General features: G+C 39.6%; 1 protein-coding gene and 1 long non-coding RNA gene across 3 annotated transcripts in view; one reads left to right on the top strand and one right to left on the bottom strand.

Annotated features, from left to right (window-relative positions):
• The window catches only part of LOC140714323 (uncharacterized), a 261,371-nt gene that overhangs the window by 37,454 nt on the left and 196,490 nt on the right, over positions 1-27,427 (top strand). Inside the window, exons 3-4 of one of the 2 annotated variants that reach the window (XR_012095859.1) lie at positions 8,158-8,243; positions 9,672-10,035. The exons of the other annotated variant lie outside the window; for it this stretch is intronic. This is a non-coding gene — a long non-coding RNA (uncharacterized lncRNA). Of the gene's footprint in view, positions 1-8,157; positions 8,244-9,671; positions 10,036-27,427 lie in introns of those variants that run through there. 2 annotated transcript variants of the gene reach the window in all.
• cyp1a (cytochrome P450, family 1, subfamily A) lies at positions 1,559-16,585 on the bottom strand. The gene is made up of 7 exons (XM_073025471.1): positions 16,470-16,585; positions 14,981-15,840; positions 14,760-14,886; positions 14,180-14,269; positions 13,964-14,087; positions 11,595-11,681; positions 1,559-2,424 (listed from the first exon to the last, which is right to left on the bottom strand). The coding sequence occupies exons 2-7, from the start codon at positions 15,830-15,832 to the stop codon at positions 2,121-2,123; spliced, it is 1,584 nt and encodes a 527-aa protein (XP_072881572.1). The 5' UTR covers positions 15,833-15,840; positions 16,470-16,585; the 3' UTR covers positions 1,559-2,120.

The following is a 27,427-nucleotide window of genomic DNA, read 5'->3' on the forward strand; positions in this document are numbered from 1 at the left end:
CCGCTGGAAGAGGCATATAAGAAATAATAATCAGGCACAGAATTTTCAGTCACCTGAACAAGTGTGAATTGGTTAAGAAGCCAGCATAAATTTATTCAAGGCCTTTCAAAATATAGGTAGATCCTGACCCTCAGAGTCCCCCCTCAAATACATTTCTCATCACTGATATTAGACTAGTTTCTGGCTTCTCCTTGCAGCCCTTCTTAAATAAAGACAAATTAGCACCCTTCAGTATTCCAGTAGATTTCACCTGTGGCTAATGATCCTTCAAATATCTGTCAGCAAATTCTTCTCTGGTTTCCCACAAGGTCTTAGGATACACCTGGTCAGGCCCCAGAACTCTATGCATGTCCAGGCTATTAGCATCTCCTCTTTTGTAATGTGGTTCTGTTTCAAGGCATCACTATTCCCTTCCCAGAATTTTCCAGTTCCCATGGCCTCTGCAGTAAATACGGGCAAAAAGTATTTAAAACCACACTCATCTCCCATTGGTTCCACATGTAGATGACCACAGTGATCCTTATGAGGACCTATTCACTTCTTAGTTACCCTTTTGCTTTTAGTATACCCATAGAACATCTAGGAATTCTCTATCGTTTCTATCTCACATCTTCTTAACCGTACTCCTATATCCCTTTTACTTCCCAAGGGATTCTCTTGGTCTCAGTTGCCTATACCACTCATAGGTATCCTCTCCCCAGACCAGAGCCTTGATATCCCTCATCAGTAATGATTCCTAACCTCTCTAGCCTTGCCCTTTATTCTAAAATGAATGACATGGATGACTGCATTGAGTACCATTTCCAGACTTGCAGATGACACAGAACTTTGAAGTAGAGTGAAATGTGAGGATAGTAACAGATTTCAAAGAGATACAAACAAATTGGTAAACTAAAGAGGTGGCAGATGAAATGCAGTTATTAAATATGACATTTTTGTAGGAAGAACCAGAAGGGCCAGTGTGGTTGTTTGGCCTCCTGAAGGCAGAAGGGATGACTGAAGTGCTAGATAAAAACATCCTATCATTCTTCCTCAATTGAAGATGCTGCTAGAGTCTCCACTAAAGAAGATGAAACAATACTAAACTTTGCTCGCCTGTTGTCCACCTGCACTTTGCACGTTCACTCCCTGCATGACTGTGATGCAGTATATACAGTCAATATACTTGTGGCCAAACAATTAAAAAGGGAATGGGAAATAAGAGATCTGGTTATGTATGCATAGTTCATTGGGTATGTAAAAGTATGTTCAGAAAATGGTTAATCAAATGAGGTTCTTGCATTTCTATAAAGAAACAGAATATAAGAACAAGAATGACATGATGAACCTACATAACACATTGGTTTGTCCACAACTGAAGCATTATGTCAAGATCTAGGTGCCATGTTAAGAACAGACGTGAAGTCTTTGGTGAGGGTGCGGAAAAATATATACACCCAGAGATATTAGATTGAGGCTGTTTATATATCAATTTAACATCAATAAAGTTGCAGACATAGAGAAATTGCTCTCTTTGATGGGGCAGGTGTATCAAGAATAAGAAGACACATAAAGAAGGTGATTAGTAAAAGACCCTTTTTATCTGACCCCTCTTATCAGCCAGCAGTCTTTCACATTTATCCAACAAGACATCAACAGATAAACTTCAATGAGAATCAGTTGGCTGTAAAACATTCATTATATTCAGGAAGACAACATATTATATAAACACAGTCATTTATCTCTGTAGCAAATTATTCAAATTGATCAGAGATTAAATGTATAAACATCAAATCCCTTTAATACAGTATAAAGAAGCAGTTTCATATATGTTTTCTTTAATACATGATTTCTGTAGCAAAATATTTCATATTAAAAAATACAAGTACTTTCTTAAATGTGTTGATTTTGAATACAGCTTCACAAACTTCATTTTCGTATTTTTTTCATTTCTGCTTATACAGTAGGCTACTTCTTCATTGATATTTTAAATACAAGGCAACAGTGGCACAACAGCAGCATATTTCAATAAACATGAGAAAACATACAATTTAAGGTTTAACTATTCCCTCATACCGTAGGTATATATCTGTAATATACAAAAATTGAATCCTGTCCTCCTTTTCTTAATTCGTACAGAATTAAGCCACTGCCTTGGTAGAGGAACGTTGCACAGCTTGTACTTCATATCTCTTGGGTTTCATTGTCAGTCCATATTGTGGCGTCATATCAAAGTCCTGCCCAGGCTTTTTCTCAAATCTCAACTGTTGGATAAGAGTGGTGAGAAACAAGAAGACCTCTGTGCGGCCAATAGGCTCTCCAATGCATCTCCTTTTGCCCATGCCAAACACTAGAACCTTTTCACATTCCACTTTATTGATACTTTTTCCATCAGGATTTAGAAACCGCTCTGGGTGGAACGCAAATGGGTCTTTCCAAAGTGTTCTGAAATATGGAATAGTACAAAATAAGATGTGTTGTGACTTAAGCAAAAACCAGCATGAAAATTAATCGTTTCAACTTTTTCACATCAAACACTGGAAAGGCCTCAAGCCTCTTTTAACAGCAAGAGAATGAAGATTGCTTACAATCAGAACTAGAACCAAGTATTGTTATTGAATGCTCAACATTGTTCAGAAGGGAAAGTAGTACTTTAATTTTGAGGTTGGAGATCTTTAAATACTGAAAAAGCCTTTGTTTTAAACTATGATCTGTCCTTTTTTTTTAACATCAAGAAGTACTTATTTCCCATAATTTTATAATGGTTTACAGTTGGCCTATAAATAACATTAATATCTGAGATAACACTACAGAAACATATAATTCAGAGTCACAAATCCACGCCGGTATTTTTCCACCACTGAAGTCTCACCCCATATTTCTTCTTTTGCTTCAGTCATCCCTGTGGTAGCCAGTGCTATAATCCGATCACATTTTGAGCATAATTGTTCTTCTGAATTTTGGATTTCTTGGTAACTATCCTAACTTGGCATCTCAAGTTATACTTCTTACAACAGATGGAAACATTTTCTTTGCAACCACCCAATGAAAACATTGTGTAAGTTTAAAGGCTGCACTTAGATCATCCCTCAGAGAGAAAGGAGACCTATCTGTTTAGCTTTTCCTTATATGTATAAAATTCTTTTATATCTTCTCTTCATCTTCTCTATTGCCTCTATATCATTTTTAGGATACAACAGCCAGATTTTACACAGTCTTTCAGGTATAATTCAACTCAGGTTTGCTAAAGATATATTATAATTTACTATTTTTCACTTCTCCCCTTCAAAAATATGTCCTAGTGCTTGATTGGTTTTCTTTAATGACTTGCTAACTTTTAGGGCACAACCTTTAGTGCCTGGAATACTTAAGACTCATTTTTCCCTCTAGTCCATCCAGACTGCACTTTCCAAATGACCTCCCCATTTTTCATACTTTGTATTTAACTATATTGAAATTCATTTACCAATCAGAACCTCTTTCAGACAAAAAGTCATATTTGGAAAATGTGGAAGTCAATGCTTTATTGTAGGAGAGCTTTTATTTTAGAGAGTAATTATATAATTTTTCTCACTTTTAGTACTGTTAGTAACTCCTTTAATTTCAAGACTAAAATTGAATTAGCATAAAGATAATAAAGGATAATACATCAGAGGTCACTTGTTCACAACATCAGGGTTCCTGTGAGATATTTATTTAGCTTCATTTATTTAGCTATACAGCACTGAGTAGAATCTTCTGTCCTTTCCTGCCATGCCACCCCAGCAACCCCCAACAAACCCAATGATCCCTAATCTAATCACGGAACTATTTAAAATGATCAATTAACCTATCCTGTGGCTCTTTGAACTGTGGGAAGAAACCAGAGCACCTGAGGAAAACCCACACATTCCACAGGGAGGATGTACAGTGTCTTTATAAATGGCACCAGAACTGAACTCCCAACTCCATAATGTCCTGAGCTGAATAGCATCCCACTAACCATTATGCTACTATGTACCAGCCTTAGTGCATGATACATTGGAAAAGTCTCATTTTACTAGTTGATGGCTCCTCTTTCAAATCCTTTCCCCTACCTTAAAGGTTCACATCCCCACCAAAACACAATAAAACAACCAAATCTTACACATACCTGTTGTACAAACACAAGAAAATTCACAGGTGCTGGAAATCCAAGCAATACACACGAAATGCTGGAGGAACTCAACAGGCTAGGCAGCACCTATGTAAAAGAGTAAACAATCAACATTTCGGGCCAATGTGATGGAGGGTCTTGGCCTGAAACATTAACTGTTTACCCTTTTCCATAAATGTTGCCTGGCCTGCTGAGTTCCCCCAGCATTTGTGCATGTTACACACTTGTTGTAACTAATTCTATCTTTGGGGTATGCATTGAACGTACTATATAGAAATGGTTGCACTTATACATTTCACCCAATTATACCGAAGGCAGTAGAAGGAAAAGTATCTCTAATAAATGCCTCTGCGAAAAACACTTTAGCTCTTCACCTAATTTGATCCTTTCATTCTCTTATTCCTGTCCTGCTAAAACACTGGGTCTATCTGTCATGTTGTTAATCCAATTCTTCTTGCAAACTTCATTTTAGGATAATGAAATAAACTGATAAATAAATGTAAGGTCTGTCAAAGATGTGTAAGGGTTAAGTATCTATTGCTACTGCATCTGCAGAGGGAGCTCTGTCTGCACAGGATCTGATGGAAGGGATTAGTACATATGACTGCTCTCCAAGATTAAAGTTACATATTTTTTCAGCCTGATATAAAAAAGTCATTTTATTTAACATTTTGCACTACTATTAGATGTTTCACCAATTGTAAATAAACTGAATGAAACAACTTTGATCTAGATACCTTAGCAAATATAAGAATCCCATGTGTGACAGCTTTTACATTGAGAACTCTGTAGATCGCTGTAAAGTTACAAATAATATGCCTTGCCAGTTTGTGCATAAGGGTATTTAAAATAATGGTATACAGAATTTGCTAACTAACTGTTAAAAATAAACTGGACTGGTCAAGAACACTGACACTGTCTACAAGAAGGGTCAGAGCCATCTCCACTTCCTGAGGAGACTGACGTCCTTTAACATCTGCCGGACGATGCTGAGGATGTTCTACCAGTCTGTGGTGGCCAGTGCTATCATGTTTGCTGTTGTGTGCTGGGGCAGCAGGCTGAGGGTAGCAGACACCAACAGAATCAACAAACTCATTCGTAAGGCCAGTGATGTTGTGGGGGTGGAACTGGACTCTCTGACGGTGGTGTCTGAAAAGAGGATACTGTCCAAGTTGCAAGCCATCTTGGATAATGTCTCCCATCCACTTCATAACGTACTGGTTAGGCACAGGAGTATGTTCAGCCAGAGACTCATTCCACCGAGATGTAACACTGAGCGTCATAGGAAGTCATTCCTGCCTGTGGCCATCAAACTTTACAACTCCTCCCTCGGAGTGTCAGACACCCTGAGCCAATAGGCTGGTCCTGGACTTATTTCCACTTGGAATAATTTACTTATTATTATTTAATTATTTATGGTTTTATATTGCTATATTTCTACACTATTCTTGGTTGGTGCGACTGTAACAAAACCCAGTTTCCCTTGGGATCAATAAAGTATGTCTGTCTGTCTGTCTAATGAAGTTTAACATGGAAACATTTTGGTAAATCTCATTTACACCCTTTCCAAATCCTTCACATCTTACTGAAGCATAGTGTTCCGAACTGGATTTAATATTTAAGTGATAGCTAAATCCCTCTTTTATACATATACATCATGACTCTTTTAATCTTGTACCCTATGCCTCTTTTTATAAAAGCCAGGATCCCATTTGTCTTTTAACCATGTTTTCAATCTGCCTTGCTACTTTCAATGGACTATCCATATATACCCAGAGAACTCTCTGTTCCTGTATCCCTTTTAGAATTGTACCATTTTCCATTTTTCCTACCAAAACACTTAATAGCTCCTAGTATTAAAATTCATCTGTCATCAACCCACCCATTCCACAACTCGGTATTGAAATCTCTTACTCTCCTCCTCACAGTTCACTATACCTCCAAATCTTTTTATCATATGCAAGTTTGGAATTTTGCCTTGTATACTCAAGTCAAAGTCATTTATCTATCTTTAAATTTCAATAAAAAAAACAATGGTTCCAGTTCCGACCCCTGGGGAATCCACTGTAAACTTCTCTTCAGCCTGAAAACCTGTCTTTCACTATTACCCTCTCTTTCCTGTTACTTAGTCAATCTTCCGTCTACATTACAACACATTCTTGTATTTTTGACCTTCTACCCAAGTAACTGCTAATTCAGTCGCCAGTTATTGTTTCTGGAACTTCCCTACCACCAAAGTTAAAAACAGTGATCTGTAGTTTCCCTGTACCATTTTCTGTTCAGGGGCATAACATTGCAATTTTCCAGTTCTAACGCAGCTCCCATGAATCTATAGATATTAGGAAGATTATAGGCAGGCTTTTATATATCTTCCTTCCATCAATAGTAAAAGATGCACCCCATCCACACAGGTTGATTTATTCACTAAATACAGATAGCTATTCTACCAGCTGTTTATTTTATTCCATCCACAATATCAATTACATTTTCCTTTGTTTATGTATGGCACTCATTCTGTACCTTAGCTCAGCATTGCTCTCTGCCTCCATGATTTCCTTTGTAGTCTCGAATGAACTGCACTTTTCCACTCATAATTCTTTTATTGTTCACATGAGTGAGTACTTTGGATTACTTTTATGCAGACTTCTCTCAAATTCTCTCTTTCCCTCTTTTTCTTTCCTTTTAATTTCCCCTCTGAATTCAGTCCAGTCATTGCTGTTAATGTTCCACACTCTTTCACAAGCTCTTCTCCATTCTGTTTTACTCTATGGTGTTCCCACTCATCACTGAAAATTAGATATAATTTTTCAGCACCTAATGGGAACATGTCCAGTCCATGATCTATTTTACAGGTCAAAATTGTTCAATTATAATTCTGTTGCCAAATTTTGATACTATTTTACCTCGTCCAGATCTATTCTCATCCCATTAGAATGACCTCTTCTTAAATTAACTATTTTGAAATTGAAAAGATCTATGTCCTCTTCTATAAATATTATACTGAAGATAGATGATGGATAGATTTTTGCATAGTAGGGGAATTAAGGGTTATGGGGAAAAGGCCAGTAGGTGGAGATAAGTCCATGGTCAAACCAGCCATGATTTTATTAAATGTCGGAGCGGGCGTGACAGACCAGATGGCCTACTCCTGCTCCTATTTCTTATATTCATAGGTTCTTATACACTGTAAGATGTTGTGATCACTTTTCCTAGATGTTCCCCCATTCTTATTTGGCCTGGCCAATTTCCAAGAGCCAATTTTAGCATTGTAATATTCCTTGATCAAAAGTTCTTCTGAACACAATTCAAAAATTCCTCACTTCTTCCCCTCCACCCAACCAGTATTTTCTCTTAAGTTACTGTTATTCCTGTTTATATAGAGAGTTGGTCTGCTGTTATCACTACTCTTAAGGCTTTTGTAAATTTTCTCTTGAACATCCTCTATTACTACCTGGTAGTCAGAAAAATAACCCCAAGTGAGTAATTATTCCTTATTATAAACTGATCGATTCTGTTCTTATCATTCAAGGATATTCTTTCCTTTCAGCTCAACAATATTGTCCCTAATCAATAGCCAATTCCTCTCCTTATTTACCTCCCAGTTTTTTCTTGAGCACCTTATAATGAGAAGAAGGAATAATGAGAATCTACCAACCTTTTAATTTTAGCACCATCTTACCCACCATATTATTACTCTGATGATCATCACTGGCACATTGGCCCAGGGAAGAATCCAGAGATTACTACGTTTGTGATCCTGCTTCTTGATCCTTAAAATCTGCCTGCAGGACCTCACCTTTGTCATTGGTATTGATATGTGCTCTGATGAAGGTTCATCACCATGACTAGAAGCAAGGCAAGAGGGGTGATACTCCAAGCCAAGCTGAAACACAGAGGAATGAGATCCACTCTACCCAGCATCTTGTTAGCAAATGTGCAGTCACTGGAGAACAAAATTGAGGACCTGAGGGCAAAGTTGCTTTATCAGAGGGAAATGAGTAACTGTTGTGTTCTATATGTAATCAATCATGGCTTACTCCTAGGACTCCAGTTTCAGCAATCAGGCCCGAAGGCTTCTCAATTCACAGGATGGACCAAACTGCTGATTCAGAAAAGGCAAAACGTGGAGGTATGTGTTTCATGATAAACTCTTGGTAGTGCTCCAATGTGGCAGTTTTGTCGAACTCGTGTTCTCCCGCCCTTTGAACGTTTAATGGTCTATTGCCATCCATTCTATTTATTCTATTCTCCATAATGACCAAAGTTTATATACCACCAGTGGCCGACTATAATCAGGCGTTGAGATACTGCACGATGCCATCTCCAAACAAGAAACAGTCTGTCCTGATGCAATTCAAATCACACTTCAAGCAAGCTGCTTTGAAGGAAACCCTGCCCAATTACCATAAGCATATGATCTGTAGCACCAGATGTCCCAGCACTTAAGAGGATTGCTATACTACAATAAGGAATGCCTACCATTCTATGCCCAAATCACATTTTGGTAAATCCGATTACTTGGTTGCCTTTCTCCTACATACATACCTGCGTACAGACAGAGGCTAAAGAGCAAAGCTCCAGAGATTAAGACAATTACAACGTGGTCACAGGAGCCAGAGGAGTAGCTACGGGATTGCTTTGAGTCGATGGACTGAACCAACTTCAGTGACTCATCTATGTATCTGAATGAATACACCATAGTTGTCACAGACTTTATTGAAACAGCTGTAGATGAGTGTGTTCCACAAAATTATTCAGAGTCTTCTCCAAACAGAAGCCCTGGATGAACCATGAGATCTGCAATCTGCTGAGGGCCAGTTTAGAAACATTAATTCTGGCAACCAAGAAAGTAACAAGAGATCCAATTATGATCTCCGGAAAGCTATCTTACAGGTGAAGTGGCAATTGCAACCTAAATTTTAATCAATGAAGGATGCTTGATAGTTGTGGCAGGGCTTGAATGCTATCACCTCTTATAAAGTAAAATCAAGTGACATAGGAGGCAAAAGGGTTTTGCTTCCAGATATACTCAATGCTTTCTATGCTCACTTTGACCATCAAATCATGGAGGAACCATCACAAACTCCCACAGCCCCTGAGGATTCTTTGATTTTAGTCTCTGAGGCTGATGTGCAAGTAGCTTTCAGGAGGGTGAACCCATGAAAAGCACCTGACCCACACTTGGTACCTGGCATTGTTACAGAAAAGAAGCATCTATCATCAGGGACCCCCACCTCCCAGGTTCTGCTCTCTTCTTGCTGCTGCCGTTTGGAGTAAGGTACAGAAGCCTCAAAACTCAGACCAGCAGGTTCATGAACAGCTATTACCCCTCAACCATCAGGCTCTTGAACAAAAGGGCAACTTCACTTGCCCCATCATTGATTACTTGCTGTTCAGTTTACATTGAAGAAACCTGATTAATTTTCCAATCCTTCACTTAAAGCAACACTTGTTTAAATTCTAAGCACTAGAGATTTTTCAGATGATATACTCCGTCTCTTCTAATCGCAATGAAGGATCTTGGCCCTAAATATTGCCTCCTTGTTCCTTTCCACAGATGCTGCATGACCTGCTGAGTTCATCTGACATTTTGTGTGTGTTACATTTGTTTAAATTCACTGTTTTAAAGTCACTGGTAATCAGCTTCCTACAGCCCTTTTAGTGAAACTGGACTCTGCTTCCCTTTTAATGGAACTGGACGCTACTTCCTGATCTCCTTTAAAGCACCATTTACAGTATGTTTATAAAATCTCATCGGATTGTCTTGATTGCCAAGCTGTAATAACAAATGAATTGGGAATTTCCTGAGAATATTATTCAATTTGCTGCTTGTTATTCTTGTAATTCACAATCATTTTTTGTTGTTAAAAGGTCATCCGTTACTTCCACCTTTAGTATTTAATCAACTTTTAAATAAATAAATGTGGCGCCGTAAAGACCCCCTAGGGAAATGTGCTTGTTTTGATCATCTTTTTAGTAAGGTGACTAGGTTTTAGTACCACAGGAATGTTCGGGGGTGTGGATAAGAATGATTCTTCACACATTCAGTAATTTAAGTCAGTGTGTAACTGCAGTAAAACTCTGCTGAACTAATGCCAATCCATTAAGAAGTACTTTCACATTGCCTGTGATTATGCATCCGGAACATTAATGCAATATCAAACCACACAGTGAGGGATAAAAACAAACAGCTGCCAAGCAGCAATGCAAACAAATTGGAGTAAGAGTATCTCATATAACATTAAGAAGAGGTCATCATCTCTATATGTGATTACCATGCTACTTTCTTTGAAGTTGGTGCCAAAGATTTTTGGATAGTCACTGGTGGCATTGTGCATTTATGGTAATGTGAAAAGTTGGATGGATAGTGAAGGAGGAGTCACCACGGAACTGTGCATTAAAGTCTCAAATTCATGACAGTTTTCGAATTTGCACTTTTTAATAGTTCTACAGCAACAAGAGCTGCTCAGACTTATTCCCATGGTGCTAATAATTAATTGGTTGGCATAAGTAGCAGCATACACATGGCACAAAAAACCTCTATCAGAAATTTCCGTAATACACAAGAAACACATTAGTTTCTACAGACTGCGTATTATGCTCCATTGCAATCAATAAAACTTTGAATGAGTAATGAGTAATTGGTCTAAATTAAAGTAATTGGAACAGCTATACAGTTATATGCATATGGTGGGTTGTATCTGGTGTCCATATGTAAGTTCTGAGACTATGACTAATTAAATTTATTGCAAATGGGCACAATGTTTTCACTTATAATAACATAACTCTATCAATCCAAGAGCATTACAGAACTTTATAAATCCTCAGGAAGCAGTTGTCAATAAAACTATAGGATAAAAATCAAACTGTTTGTGCCCACCAGAACTACTCCTAGCCTAAGAGAGAGGATTATGTTTATTTTTCCATTTTATGGGTAAGACTATTTACATAAGTATTTGGGAGTACAGAAATACAAGCTGGCATGGGCTTATGAACTTCATGCAAAAGGAAGATGCTTTTCAAATGATCTCATTATCATATTAACCAGGAATTTTAACAAGAACCTTATCTTGCCACTTTCCATTGAATGCTTAATATAATAGCTTTTTACTCCCCCTATTTTATTCAAGTGAAGGATAACTGTTGCAGGGAGCAGGACTTACAGATGTCCAGTAAGAGTAAATTTAAGACAACTAATCATATTAACATATGAAAGCTCTATTAAACTCAGATTCACTTCAACACTACTTTTCTGATGAATTTCACAAACCACGTTGGATAAAGGCTGCATCCGACTAAATTAAGTAAGGCAACATATGTAACTCCAATTTGGGATGAAAAAAGTATTCAATTACTGCTGTTCAAGTACCAATCTCAACAAACTGGAGTTTCCAACTCCTTTCTATAGTCTCACACTGGACTTGAAAGTATTCTGAAAAAAAGATGTGAAAACATACTAAAGCAGCCAAAATCTACTTACAAATCATGATTCACTTGCCACTGGTTCACAAAAACACACATGTTTTTTGAGACGAAATATCCATTTAATGATGTATCTTTCGTTGTGCTGAAATGGAAAATGAATTTGATATAGTACTGCTCAGAACTCAATACATCTAATTTTTCTTTGGTTAATATGCTGCATTGTGAAAGTCACTGAGGGTACTAGTGAAAGCCATATGAAACATCATCCTGACCGCAGTTCATTATCTATTATCGTAGGTAATAGAAAGTCAAACCTTTTCACACATCTAGGAATTATGGATGGTGGCTTTGGTCAGTCACAGAAGCAGATTCAAAAAGAGGTCCTCCTAACTAGCTTGCACATTTTCTTGCATAAAGTAACTGGAGATGATGATTGTTGGAATTCAACCTGACATTGATTTATTTTTCACTCTTTAAATAGTGGAAGAAGAACTATAGCCTCTAACATAAATTAATGTTTAAAACAAGGTGCTGCAGGCTGCAGAAAGAGTGAGTAGCGTGGGTATCTGGGAGATGGATCAGTAAGTTATTGGAAATCACCACTCCCTGCCAGATTCTCTGATTCAGACCCCAGTGGCACAGCAAAGATCAGTGAAAAGAAATCTTTGCACTGTGTACCGACATGGACTGATTCGCTACAGTGATAGCACTCTCGTGCATTATGCAAACTTATGGATCAGATTATCAACTATCATTGCAGTTACTGAAAGCTGTTACCACAACTTTACTTATATCTTGGAAATATATTAATCCAGCAGCACATAAACCTTTAACAATCCCCAGACATATAGTTAAGAGGGAATTACCAATGAAGTTATAGCCACAACTCTCCCCTTCTATAAGTCAGCAAAACTAGTTCTATTCTTAAAACAAGGATTTTATTATATTGAAGTTATAACCCATAAAGAATGCAATATAGAGACAGCACTGCCACCACACGAATGGAGTAGTCACTTATCGGAACATGTGACATTAATGTGCACACAAGAAGGTCCTACAATTGCAGTGAGGCACATAATCATGATATTTGTTTCAATGCTACAGTTTAAGTAATAAATATTGATCAGAATGCCAGCAAGAACTCCAGTGCTTAACTCTGAGAGGATAAGCTGCACCACAATTTACCAGCTCATCTGAAAGATGGAAGACTGAAATGGTAGCCTGGGGATTTTCAAGGGAAGTTCCAGACTGTATGTATAAGGGGATGGGGTGAAGAGTGGGAGTGGGAGTGGGGAATGGAGTTGTTGATGGGATGGTGTGTTACAGATGTTAAAAGTCTCAATGACAGGAATCTTCCAAACAAATGCAACCAAATCACCTTTCTGCATCTCATCTGTAATACATTTTTGAATAATTTGGTTTCAGGTCTGAGTTACTAGAATTCATTTGGGAACACATTCAACAGTAATTTTTAAAAAGGAATTAAACATGTACACTCAGTGGTCCCTTGATTAGGGAGGTATTTCTGTATATTTGTGATCTTCTTCTGCTATAGCTCATCTACTTCATGGTTTGACAAGTTGTATGTTCAGAGATGCTCTTCTGCACAATGCTGCTGTGCACCACATGACTATTTGAACTGCTGTTATCTTCCTGTCAGCATGAACCAGTCTGGCCATTCTCCTCTGACCTCTCTCATTAACAAGGCATTTTCACCCAGAGAACTGCCACTCACTGGATCTTTTTGTTTCTTGCACCATTCTCTGTAAACCCTAGAGACTGTTGTGTGTGAAAATCCAGGGAGATCAGCATTTTCTGAGATACCCAAACCACCCTGTCTGGCACCAACAATCATTCCATGATCTAAGTCACTTAGATCACATTTCTTCCCCATTCTGATGTTCAGTCTGAACGACAAATGAACATTTCGACTATGTCTACATGGTAGCATAGTAGTTAGCACAACACTTTACAGTACCAGTGGTCTGGGTTCAATTCCCACCATTGCCCACAAGACTTGTGTACATTCTCTCTGTGACCTCATTGCTTTCTAAGGGGTGCTCCAGTTTCCTCCCACATTTCAAAGACTACCAGTTGCTAGGTTAATTGGTCATTGTTAATAGTCCTGTGATTAGACTAAGGTTAAATCAGGGGATTTCTAGGTAGAGCAGCTCGACTGGCCAGAAGGGTCTATTCCATGCTGTGTCTCTATAAATAAATGTTATGGATTGAGATGCTGCCACACATTATTTACAGTAACCAGCAGGTGTATAGGTGTACCTAATAAGGAGGCCATTGAGTGCACTTCCAAAGGAAGTAAATTCAGGACTGTAGAGAGAAGCTAACAAGCTAACATTAATTGAATATCTTGTTCAAAGAGATATGATGGGTCAAAACTGTAGTTCATGCATGAAGCTGCCTTACCAGTGTGGAATGGTAAATGGTAGGAAGGATGAGTGTCGGAAGGTCTCCATGATGAAAGCTTCAGTGTAGGGCAATAAAGGCTTGTCTGCTATCCTTGGGCTTCTGTCTTTCCCAATGTTCTCATCTGAAAAGAAGATAAAGATCAATTGTATCAGATGCTGAAACCAGGATGAAAAATGAAACCCCAGGGATAAAACTGAATACTCTCAGACACACCTATTTCCTTGTGCAATTTCTTCTGAATGTCGGGGTAAGAGATCAGGTACATAACAGACCAAGTAAGAGCAGTAGTAATGGTGTCGAAACCTGAAAAGAGAAAGAGAAAAAAAGTTTTTAAATGATAGATTCTCTAGTTAGTCATTACAGAAATCTTTAGGTGGTGTAAAGGGGTTCATAATCATACCCCATAATATACAAATGAGAAAATATGCAGGTGCTGGATCCTGATGAAGGATCTCAGCTGGAAACATTGACTGTTCACTCTTCTCCATTGTAGCTGCCTAGCCTGTTGAGTTCCTCCAGCATTTTGAGTTATTACCCCATAATATACACTTTTGGAATTAGAGGGTTGAGGAGAGAGTATCATTGAAGTGAAATTAACTGATCTACACAAGAGAGAAACTAAACTCAGCAAAACTGCAATCTTGAACAGCCAGTGAGCGATTTATTTATTGGCAAGATCTTTGCTGTCCCACCCACCTCAAATCCCAGAAATATAGTTCAGCACTGTCAAGAACCGGACAGTTGACCCCCATAGATGCAGTTTCCTAGCTAGGGATTAAAATGCCACTCTTACCAGCTCCAAATAAGTCATTCACAATGCTAATGATTTTTTCATCGGATATTTGAATATTAGCATTTTCGTCCACTTTTTTGTCCTGGCAATGACCAATCAGAGAATCGGTTATATCCCGAATGTTGTCCTGGAGAAAAAGACAGGTGGAAACGCACGGGTTAGTTGCGATTGCGCTTTTCACAAAAAGTACATTCACATTTATATTATTAACATGGTCTTACCTTGTCAAAAGTGTGGTAATGCTCCTTTACAATGTTCTCAACGAAAATCATGAATCTTTTGTTTAAGGCGATAAACTTGTCCATGGAATAGTTCGGGAGGAATCTCAGGATTGGGATGAAATCGGCGGGGTTGCCTGAGGCTGCAGTTTTTGTGAACTCTTCGCTCACGTGGACGATATTAAGGAGCTCTTGATCGTTGTGGCTGTACCGCTTGCCAAAGCACAGAGCGCAAATTACATTGGCTACCGACACCACGAGGTATCTCGCTGGGTCGAAGCAGCCTCTTGTCTTCATCTGTTCGATAAAGATCTTGACCAGGTACTGCGCCTCGCTGCAGACATGCTCCTCCAATAGGCAGGAGTGGGTGGAATTTTTACACTCTTCAGCTGAAAAGCTGCGCAGCGCATTTTGCGCCAGTTTTCGACGCAATCTCCAAACTTCGCTGTAATCGCTGCTGAAAGTCAAACTTTTGCCCTCGTTGATAAATCTGAAGCTGTAGAGGTCTGGCCGGCCAGAAAAGTCGTCCCCTTGCTTGATCAGTGCTTGCTTCAAAGTGTTCAACCCGCTGAGGACCAGCACCGGCCGGGTACCGATCCGAATCTGGAAAATGTCTCCGTATTTCTCGCTCATGGAGGTGAGAGTCAGGTGAGGGTTATTCCCCAACGACAGCGTGTGCCCAATGACCGGCAGACTCAGCGGACCTGGGGGTTGCTTCAGACCCTTGGGAACTTTACTTCTTCTATAAGCGCGGATCAGCAGGAATAGCACAGAGAAGACCGCGAACCCGATGAATACCTCGGTGACGGACACGGTCATGAGATTGACCACCATTCGGCTGCCACTGCTGCGCATCGTGTTACCTGTGCGAAAATAGTGAGCTTCTAAACACCGAGTATCAAGAAACACATCTTTTACCAGGTCTCCAAATCTCCTCAATGAAACGTCCCGGATTACCCCCCCCCCCCCCCCATTAACTTCTCCGCCTTCTTTTAAGATGCTCCTTTGCTCGAGCTTTAGGTTATTTGTATGGTCCAATGTCAGTGTTTTTTAAAAATAATATTATGTAAATTATTTGGAACGATTTTGCAAAGATAAGACGCTATGCAAATAGTGCTATTGTTTGAATTATCCCACAACCTTTAGCAACTAAGACCAGTTCTTCAGATACTGTATTTGATTTTGTTTATGCACAGTGATTTTCACTGCTGTATTTTATCGTCCGGTTTCAGCAAGGCGACGCAAAAACGTGAAAGTTGCACTCATTAAGCATACGAGCAAGAAACACCTAGTCCTGATGTGCGTGCAATTAAATTACTATCTTGTTAGTGTCATTTATATAACTTGTCTCTGTGCATATGCAGCTGTGCCCTTGGCGCTCTGCTAAACGCGACAAATCGCAGAGCAACATTTAAACAACAGGCAGGGCTAAGCGGAGATTTTTTTCAGAACCGGGACACCAGTCGCCCATACACAATCAGCTCATGCCTACCTTTCCCCTTTCAAGACAGAGCCACCTTGCTGGCAAAGACTTAGCAATTGCAGGTTTGCAGCTAACGGCCAACTCTGCGAGACGCTGGCACAATGAGATGCATACAGTAAATGCATGCCTTTTATAGGCATCTCCTGTGCGCCTGATTGGCTGCAGGTCACATGCAGAAGTGTGATCGGACTAATTCTCTGCCAGCCCTAAACTTTCGCAATTCTTGGAGAATAAATTTATACAATTCGAAAATGAAGTGAATCATTTATCCTGAGATAATTTAATGACAAAAGGCATATCAACATTTTGATTGTAACTTCGTGACTGTCCAACACAGGTCACTGTTTTACTCCCCCCTCCCAAGTATCATATTCAAGGTAGTCACACTACATCCCTTAACCGAGAGACATAAATTTACGGGTTAATTAATTAGTAATATTTCTCTCAGATTTCATGAATCCGAGTTGCCAGTGAATCCCCAGGATTCGCAGCTATTAAATCAAGCTGATAATGAGCAAAACTTTGGTTGTCACCAAGAGTCTTAACCTGTCATTCTTCCTGTTACATGCTCACCGGGTACTGTAGTTATGTATTACCAGCATTATCTATTTGTATTGGCGATTTACAACTTTATCGGTACTGTCTTAATATTTGCAGCTGTGAATAGATGAAATATTCCCTTTCAGAATTTCTGTCCCGCGTGCGTGCAGTTTAAAATCGAAAAGAAACTGAGTTGAGAGGAGAATTTATTTTTCACCCAGAATATGGCGAATCTTTAGACTTTTCAACTCAAGGCGGTTCTGAAATTTAAGCCGCTGAGAGTAATCATAACAGAGAGTCGTCATAACATTTTCAAGACATTCGGGAAATCAAGTTGCTGGCGAACAAGTGCGAAGGGTAATTGTGGGAATTGCTAATCAAAAATATTAACGCGCAAGTTAATATGTATTTCTAACATTTGGGGCGACAAGAGGTTCCTGTTAAATGGCAGACAAATAGCGAAGGTGTCGTGGCCCATTCCTGTTTTCATTGCTTTTCTTGTTTGAGGTTGTGCAGATGCTGGCAATTCAGAGATGCTGCAGGAATCAGGAAGAGGTCAATACTCCCCAATGCCATTAGGCTTTACAATTCTACCGCCAGGACTTAAGAACTTTTTAAAAGCTATTATTAATGCTTTTTGAGATAGTGATTTAGATGCATATCATATTTTTTTTACTGAGTTAAGTATTGTATGTAATTAGTTTTGCTACAACAAGTGTATGGGACATTGGAAAAAAAGTTGAATTTCCCCATGGGGATGAATAAAGTATCTATCTATCTATCTAATTCAGCAGCTCAGGCAGCATCTATGCAGAAAGGATCGAGGTTCTGGTTTCTTGCTCCTTCCTTTCCAGACCTTTCTGATGAAAGGTCTAGCCCCAAATATCAACTCTTTATTCCTCTGCATAGATGCTGCCTGGCCTGCTGAGCTCCTTCAGCATTTTCTGTGTGTTACTTTGTTATATTCTAACCTTGTAAGAAATACTACCTGATACAATAGTTTCATCAAATATATAATAGCCATACTGAAAATGTATAAATAACGCTTTTGTATGAACTATATTTTATGAACCTGTTACAGGATATATCAATATTTGTTTATAATTGTATATTTATAGGTCATTATAACATACCATATCGCATTACATGGCTGATCATGGTCTATGACGGTGATCGTTCTTGACAACTTCTACAGAAGTGGTTTGCTATTGCCTTCTGGGCAGTGTCTTTACAAGACAGATGACCACAGCCATCATCCATATGTACTCATCAGAGATTGTCAAGTCAGGTCACTTTTTATTGTCATTTCGACCATAACTGCCTGTAAAAACAGTAAAAATGAGACAATGTTTTTCAGGACCATGGTGCTACATGAAACAGTACAAAAACTACACTGAACTATGCAAAAACAACACAGAAAAAACTACACTAGACCACAGACCTGCCTGGATGTCTGCCTGACATCAATGGTCGCATAACTAGGACTTGTGATATGCACCAACTGCTCATAGGACCATCCACCACCTGCTCCCATGGCTGCACATGACCCTGATTTTGGGAGGGGGGCCCTAAGCAGGTGCTACACCTTGCCCAAGGGTAACCTGCAGGCTAGTGGAGAGAAGTGCCTTATACTTCCTTTGGTAGATATGTATTTCCACGCCACCACCCAATTTATATGTAAATATGTTTATATGGATAATTATTCTTTACTGATGGTCCCCAGAGCTTGAGGATAACTTGCAGCCAATTAATGGATTCTGAGGTAGTTGATTAGTCCTACAAGAAATCTACAGGTTCTGCCATAGGAGGGGTGTGCTTGGCAGGAGAGATGAGTGGATGGTCTGAGCTGTTGGTTGCTGTTTGGGTTTGATTTCCATGTACTCCCATCGGAAGGTTGAGTGACAACACACACAGAATGCTGGTGGAACACAGCAGGCCAGGCAGCATCTATAGGAGAAGCACTGTCGACATTTCGGGCCGAGACCCTTCGTCAGGACTAACTGAAAGGAGAGATGCTAAGAGATTTGAAGGTAGTGGGGGGAGGGGGAAATGCAAAATGATAGGAGAAGATTGGAGGGGGTGGGATGAAGCTAAGAGCTGGAAAGGTGATTGGCAAAAGTGATACAGAGTTGGAGAAGGGAAAGGATCATGGGACGAGAGGCCTCGGGAGAAAGAAAGGGGGAGGGGGGAGCATCAGAGGGAGATGGAGAACAGGCAGGGTGATGGGCAGAGAGAGAGAAAAAAAAAACAAACAACTAAATATGTCAGGGATGGGGTAAGAAGGGGAGGAGGGGCATTAATGGAAGTTAGAGTAGTCAATGTTCATGCCATCAGGTTGGAGGCTACTCAGCCGGTATATAAGGTGTTGTTCCTCCAACCTGAGTGTGGATTCATCTTGACAGTAGAGGAGGCCATGGATAGACATATCAGAATGGGAATGGGACGCGGAATTAAAATGTGTGGCCACTGGGAGATCCTGCTTTCTCTGGCGGACCGAGCATAGGTGTTCAGCAAAACGGTCTCCCAGTCTGCGTCGGGTCTCACCAATATATAAAAGGCCACACCGGGAGCACCGGACGCAGTATATCACACCAGCTGACTCACAGGTGAAGTGTCGCCTCACCTGGAAGGACTGTCTGGGGCCCTGACTGGTGGTGAGGGAGGAAGTGTAAGGGCAGGTGTAGCACTTGTTCCACTTACAAGGATAAGTACCAGGAGGGAGATCGGTGGGAAGAGATGGGGGAGACGAGTGGACAAGGAAATCGCGTAGGGAGCGATCCCTGTGGAAAGCAGCAAGGGGGGGGAGGGAAAGATGTGTTTGGTAGTGGGATCCCATTGGAGGTGGCGGAAGTTACGGAGAATTATACGTTGGACCTGAAGGCTGGTGGGGTGATAGGTGAGGACAAGGGGCACCCTATCCCGAGTGGGGTGGTGGGCGAATGGGGTGAGGGCAGATGTGCGGGAAATGGGAGGGAAGGTTGAGTGAACTCGGCCTTTTCACCTTGGAGCAACGGAGGATGAGAGGTGACCTGATAGAGGTGTACAAGATAATGAGAGGCATTGATCGTGTGGATAGTCAAAGGCTTTTTCCCAGGGTTGAAATGGCTAACATAAGAGAGCACAGTTTTAAGGTGCTTGGAAGTAGGTACAGAGGAGATATCAGGGGTAAGTTTTTTACACAGGAAGTGGTGGGTGCGTGGAATGGGCTGCATGCGGTGGTGGTAGAGGTAGAAATGATAGGGTCTTTTAAGAGACTCCCGGATGGATACATGGAGCTTAGAAAAATAGAGGGCTATGTGTAAGCCTAGGTAGTTCTAAAGTAAAGACATGTTCAGCACAGCTTTGTGGGCCAAAGGGCCTGTATTGTGCTGTAGGTTTTCTATGTTTCTAAGACTTTCAAGTGTTTGACAATGTCTGAATGGTTTTCTGGACAATCTTGGGCTAAAGACTTCCATAATTCCAAACTAATAGTACATTAATCGACAGCGCTTTGAGTATATCTCCAAATTGTTTTCTCTATCCTCCTGGTGACTGCTTGCCAGATTGATGACTTGTTTTGAGAGTTTTGTGCCACTCAGATGGACATTGTGGCCCACCTGGAGGAAATGATTGGTGTGGTTTAATTGCTCAACAATGGAGCAGATGGCCTGAGGGAAAAAACTGGAACTGGATCACTGACTTCCCAATAAATTTGGAAGGATCTTCTGGTGGTAACTTTCTGTTCTGTTAAATACACTCACATGCATGCACTAGCATCCTTAGCAATATGTGCAAATGCTTACAGATACATGTATATCTCTGTATATCTACCTGCAAAGATATATGAAGAAGAGCAAGGTAAGTGGACATGTTTAAAAAATTGGTCCAAATAGAGAGATATTTGTTATACTGTATGTGTATATTCATTTAAAGTGATAGTGTTGATTTATAGTATGCTTCAAAAGAAGTTGTTACTGGACTTTATAAATAGAAGCACTATGTAGAAGACCTAGGAACCCATGATGAATTATTCAAAAACACTGGTTTGGCTCTTCTGCATGTAAATAAGCCCTATCTCTCTATTCTCTGCATACCCATGTTCAATCATCAGGCTTTTGAACCAGCATGGATAACTTCACTCACCTCACTTCACTCTGAACTGATTCCACAACCTACAGACTTACTTTCAAGGGCTCTACAACTCATATTTTCATATATTTATTTTTATATCTATATCTTATCTGTCTATCTATCCATCTATATATGTTTGTATATATAATTTATATTATTATATATAAGATATATATAATTTGCACAATTTGTCTTTTGCACATTGGTTGCTTCTGAATGCAGCTGTGCACTCACTTTGGGGTCTCTGCAGCTCATGTTATGTTCTACATATTATTTGTTTACTTTTTAATTACAATTTTCATGACTTGTCTTCTTTTGCACGTTGGATTTTTTGGTCCTTCTGTGGGTTTTTGTGGTTTTTATTGTGTTTCTTTGTTTTATGGCTGCCTGCAAGAAGATGAATCTCAAGGTTGTATATGGAATACATACTTAGATAATATATTTTAACTTTTAACTTTGAACTTTATTTATGTATAGTTTTAAAAATAAATTCTATTGTATTTCTTTATTTCTTGTAAATGCTTGAAGAAAATGAATCTCAAGGTAGCATATGATGACATATGCCTACTTTAATAATAAATTTTCTTTGAGTCTCTAAAAGTCTGTTAAAAGTCTTGACCATGTCTTCTTCCACTGACAACCCTTTCCAGGCACCAATCACTCAAGAAAAAAATCTTGAGGCCGCTCACATCTTCCTTAAACTTGCCCCCTCTCACTTTAAGTGAATTTCCTCTAGTATTTAGTATTTCTACTCTGGAAAAAAAATCTGTCTGACCCATCCATATATTTTATAATTTTATAAAGACATGAAGATCTTGGCGGGTGTGCAGAAGTGATATATCAGAAGGATTACAGGGACAATGGAGTATAATTAAGAGGATGTATGGAGAAGATAGCAGAAGGGAGGTTACAATGGTTGAGGTGACATGAAGGGCTTAAAAAGTGTGAACACTTATTTATAAGCCCTTATTCATATTAATCAAATGGTCGAGAAAAAGACGACGTAGAATGAAGGTGATTAGCAAGACAATTACAGGCTGCACAAGTTTCAGTTGCAAGAAACAAATGGTGTAGGTCCGAATAGCGCTGTCAGGAGTGTTAATGAGGCAGGGTTTAGAAGGGAGCAGAATAGAAATCAGATTTTTCAGCGGAGAGGGACTAGCTGCATGAGCCTGTACAAACTCGATGGGGCAAGGGGGCCCTTCTATCCTGGAACTGTTCCGAGATTCTGCTATTAAATGTGAATGGACTATTTGAATAAGCCAATTTAAATGCAGTGTGAAATTAAGCGTGTGCGTATACCGGAAAATAGGTGGGACGGGATGGGTGTCGTGCTTGCTTTCTTGTCGCAGCGGTGACCTGTAATCATTATCAATTTGAGTACTCACGGTGTAAACTGGTTGCCACCAATTAGCAACAGGTAGCTGAACAGAGTTGTTTGGAGGTTATTTGGAGCTGATCATGACCGGGAATTTAACATCCGTTGTTCACTACATTTAGACATAACCTTCCTCAAATTACCTCCCCTTACCTTGGGGTGCTCACAGTTTTGTACCAAAGAGGCCAACCTTTCATCCTGAAGGTTCTTGATTAGCTGTTGTAAGGGCAGATTGTAATAGTGGAATTGCACCAACAAAAAGTTGGGAAAAGCAAATTAATAGTGAAGGTAGTGAGTTGAATAAAATCATGAAATGTCACATTCCAGCTACACAGTTGCTCCTCGTACATCATTCATACCTTACATTTACACAGCGCGTTAACTTGTATTAAAATAATCTGCTAAATTTACAATGCAGATATTTACGTTGCCCTTCCAATGGAGCAAAAATATTACTATCTCTGCCAACATAATTAAAAACTATTCATTGCAGACAATAACTAAAATAATTCCCTCTTGCATGTAAAAAGTAATAGTTAATTATCAATGAAGTTTCATTTTTATAACGTTTACATGAAATCTCTGAATGTTGATTTTGAGAAGTTTCCCGCTTATGATAATTGTTTTTTAGACATAAAATCTATTAATATTCTCAAAATGTGCACCTGTTCGCCTGGAGTATTGCGTGACTGCCAATATATGTAACTGCACTTGAATTTTAAAAGGGGCGGAGGCTTCGCACGGTAAGTGATCATTACAAGTTTCAGCACAGGGGAAGGTGAAAGGTTAACATAGTTTTGCTGACCCCGTGAGATGGTATGTTACGTGCGGTTGAGAGGCAGAATGCACTTGCGTGCGAAATGGAGATGAAGATACGGGATGCCATAGGAGCGGGAAGGACAGCTCCAGTTCGCTTGCGTCCTGTCACGCAACAGTCCACGGCTAACAGGAGTCTCCGGCGATTCACGCGCAAAGGGGTTTGGAATGTATTACAGAGCACGAACAGTTATTACTTTCAAACTACATTTAATCTAAAATCAATTCCATTATCATTTCCAAACAAATTACTTAGAATGATGTACATAAAATAGAATGTTTGTGCACTGCCCGTGAAAAAAACGATCAGGGTAATGAATCAAATCTAAAGTCGAGGCATTTACGTGTGAAAACTTACAGTAAAAGTTGAAATAACATATTAGTTTTCATCAGTGGCAACAGCGGGTTTACATTTTGCCGAATAGTTAAAAGTTAGCGGGCGCGTTTTCAAAGAAGAGAATTTCTGACAGTAGCGGAGGTAAGGGGGTGCTTAAATAATTTGTAAAAAAGCTATTTATTTCAAATTATTTAAAACCAGCTAAGTAACCACTGACCGAACCGTGCAAATCTATATATTTCCCTTCAGATTAATTTTGTTTCAGTGCGTTGGGAGATATATTTTTACAAGATTGCGTGGCAAGCTTTATAGAACGTGCAAATATTTTCCCTCTGTTTGACTCCTGGAAAGCAGTTCGTATTTTCTGTGTAAAGATAATGTGTCATCGTGCTGTTCACGCACTTTAACTGGTGTCTGTCCTCATAACCTTCCAATCAATCCTGGGGTCAGGGGGTTACCGTTAATATCCAGGTAGCGAGTGTGCAGTCACGCAAGGGAGAGACTAATGAACGCCTCATCCAAGAAAGACAAGAAGAGTTAGAGACTATAAAAAATCCCTTGAGACTGTGGTGTTGCCTTTTAAGTTGATTTGCGCTGCGCAAGGGGATGGGCAGGCATGGGGCACACCATGGTACTATTTTGTTTAAAAAATACATTGTTCATGCCATTCGCTTGTTTAAACAACTACTCCGCCTTTGAAAATGAGTAGCACTTAGGCACGGGACCACTCTCTTCTAAACAGTTTAGTTTCTCGCTCCCATTTCATTTTTGTTGCACGAGTATAATTAATTCATACATAAATAAATAGACGTATTCAGGCCCATTTTTAGTACTCAGGAGACAATAAAGAACAGGTCCCAAGACTATTAGGAGTGCGTGAGAAATGTAAATAAACAGTTTTTGTTAACAATCCAGGAGTTTTAAAAGTTAGAAATCGTCAGCTTTGCATGCGTGTTCAAGTAATCACAATAGCAACCATTTATTACTTCACGCTAAATGAGACAACAGACTCATTTAGACAAGAGTCAACGGACTTCGCCCAACATGATGTTTGCTACAAATGAATTCCAGTCAAAGTATGCAAGAGGAGGAGGCCGATCGAAATGATGTCTCAATAACAATTACACAAGGATAACCGCAACGGAGGAAATTAACGTTCAAAAAAAAGTTGGAAGTCTTAATCAAAACAGAAAATACCGAAATATTTGGTATTTGTTACGAGTATTATGGGCATTGCCTATTCAGGTGGGCAGCGACTGGCAGATTCGGAGACACTTAAGGTGTTCCCCTAGAGAGATATAAATTTAAATTTAGAGGGGGGGGTCTCTTGACAGAAACTGACATTGTTTAATAAGAGGAACCTTGACAAATACAGACGCACACGAAAGGGGATTTGGCTGACGAATTTACAATAAAATCCTGCAGGTTTTGTAAATATGTTACAAACACTGAAATACTTGGAAGCACTTAGCACGTCTGTGGAAAGACCAAGAGTGTTGATCTCTCAGGTGGAAGAATCTCCGTTAGAACGACTTGATTTGGGGGGGGGGGGGGGTTTCCTGGCAGATATTGACACACATATATTGATTGTTGAGACATTTTAAGGAGACTCACTCTTGAGATGGCGTTCGGAGGGTTTTTAGAAGAACAAGAGGTGATCTTATTGATAAAAGTCTGATTCTGAAGAGGCTCATCGAGGCAGATACTCGGAGATTTCCGAGTTGGCGGTTGCCCATTTACGATAGAGGTGAAGACTAATTTTTTTTCTCCGCATACATACTGAATCTTTGGAATTCCTTGCCCCAGAGAGCGGGGAGATCCACTGAATATTATAGAGAGACAGATGTGTTGAGGAGTTTGGGAACAGGCAGGGAAGAAGAGCTGAGCACCGGATCAGATTAACTATAACCTTATTGAAATGGTAGATCAGGCTCTAGGGAATGTCTAGCCGACTCTTGCTCCTGTTTCTTCTGTTCTTATTGTCTCACGAAAAGGCAATCCTTGGTCGATATTGCCAAACTCTAGGAAAGCGTGGTCTACCTATACTACAGATACGTTCTCACAAAATGATGGAGAAATCGATAGATAGATAGACAGACAGACAGGCAGACAAATAGATATATTGATAGACCGACAAACAGATAGACTAAGTAAGTCAGGCATCATCTATGGAGGGCAGTAAACAGTTGATGTTTCGGACCCAGAGGCTGGTGAAGATTCTCGCTTGAAATGTCAACTGTTTACAAATGTTGAGTCAAATGTCAAATGCTGAGTCCCTCCAACATTTTGTGCGTGTTGTTCAACGTTTCTAGGATCTGCAGAGTCTCTTCTGTTCAGATGCGTCCTCTGCTGCTTCTGTACTTAAATCATCCCCGGTCATCAAAAACTATACAATTGCAGAACACATTGTGCGAATACTTTATCAGAAAGTCACCTTTGCGGAGGTTCCTTGTCATCAGTTTAGTAGACTTCTGAAACCTTGCGACTGTCTGGTGTTCAGTTGGAAAATATTTGCTGTACTGAAATGTAATATATTTAAGATTTCCTTTATCTGTGAACAATACGGAATCATAATGTACTGTAAACACTAGTACCGCGAATATAAATAGGTTGCTTTATTTTATTGTAAGTAGTGAACAGATTTAAAAATTTACTATTTTATTAACACGTATAACCCACACTATATGATGTCCCACGATTGCGTGTAACATAGCAATCTACTTAGCCAGGGTGAGGTGCTAAGAGAAAAAAAATCCCTATGAGAACGTGTCGGATGTAACGTATAGAGATTGCGTGAGAGCCAACTATAAATCGTCAAGTCTCCCTTGCCGAGCAAGTGATATGGTAATAGTCAGTCTGAAGCCGTTTGCACGCTTGCCTGCAAGGGGTTTAGCGAAACCTTGAAAAGACACGCAGCTAAGTTCCGCCTTTAAGTTCTCAGTCTGATATCCTGACATAAAACGCATTAAAATAGTCATAAAAGAAACATAAAGACAGGTAACTATGGCAGCCTCTAATCTTCTCTTTTAAATAAGAATACACTGCACTAATTCGGCAAGGGACCTTTATATTAATGATATATTTGAATTCCAAAATAAACCTTTAACATGAGAAGCAAGAGAAGACCACACCGCCCCTTGACCTCTTCTTCGCCCTTCAATAAGATGAATGTTTGTTAATCCATATATGGATTTTCTTCCAGCTCAATTCTAAGATTCCACTTGATCCAACATACACTCAGTGGCCACTTTATTATATACCTCCTGTACCCAGTAAAACGGCCACTAAGGGTACCTTTGTTATCTTCTGCTGCTGGTGGTCCATCCACTTCAAGGTTCTATGTGCTGTGAGTTCAGAGATGCTCTTCTGTACACCACTGTTATAGCTCATGGTTATTTCAGTTAGTCACCTTCCGGCAAGTCTGACCATTCTCCTCTAATCTTTCTCATTAACAAGGTGTTTTCACTCACTGAATGTGTTTTTTAAACACCATTCTGTTTAAACTCTAGAGACACCTGTCACGAAAATGCCAGGATATCAGCAGTTTCTGAGATACTCAAACAACCCCTCTGGCACCAACCATGGTCAAGGGCACTTTGATAATATTTCTTCCCTATTCTCGTGGAATATTCAGACTTTATGGAACATCTGTGGAGAAGGAAACCATTAAAGTTTCAAGTCAGTGTTCTTTCATTAAAATGAGTCAACGTTGAGTTCATTGCCATTTGCACAAGTACATGTATGTGCAGTGCAGTGAAAAACTGACTTGCAACTGCATCACAGGCA

This window comes from Hemitrygon akajei, chromosome 21, assembly GCF_048418815.1.
Source record: "Hemitrygon akajei chromosome 21, sHemAka1.3, whole genome shotgun sequence".
Classification (NCBI taxonomy): domain Eukaryota; kingdom Metazoa; phylum Chordata; class Chondrichthyes; order Myliobatiformes; family Dasyatidae; genus Hemitrygon; species Hemitrygon akajei.

Excerpts from the sequence above, each read along its gene's own strand:
- cyp1a (XM_073025471.1), bottom strand. The coding sequence starts at position 15,832 with ATGCGCAGCAGTGGCAGCCGAATGGTGGTCAATCTCATGACCGTGTCC. Across the intron at positions 14,887-14,980 it reads ATTACCACACTTTTGACAAG|GACAACATTCGGGATATAAC; the intron begins GTAAGACCATGT and ends CTTTTTCTCCAG. Across the intron at positions 11,682-13,963 it reads CCATTTACCATTCCACACTG|CACAACGAAAGATACATCAT; the intron begins GTAAGGCAGCTT and ends TTTCCATTTCAG.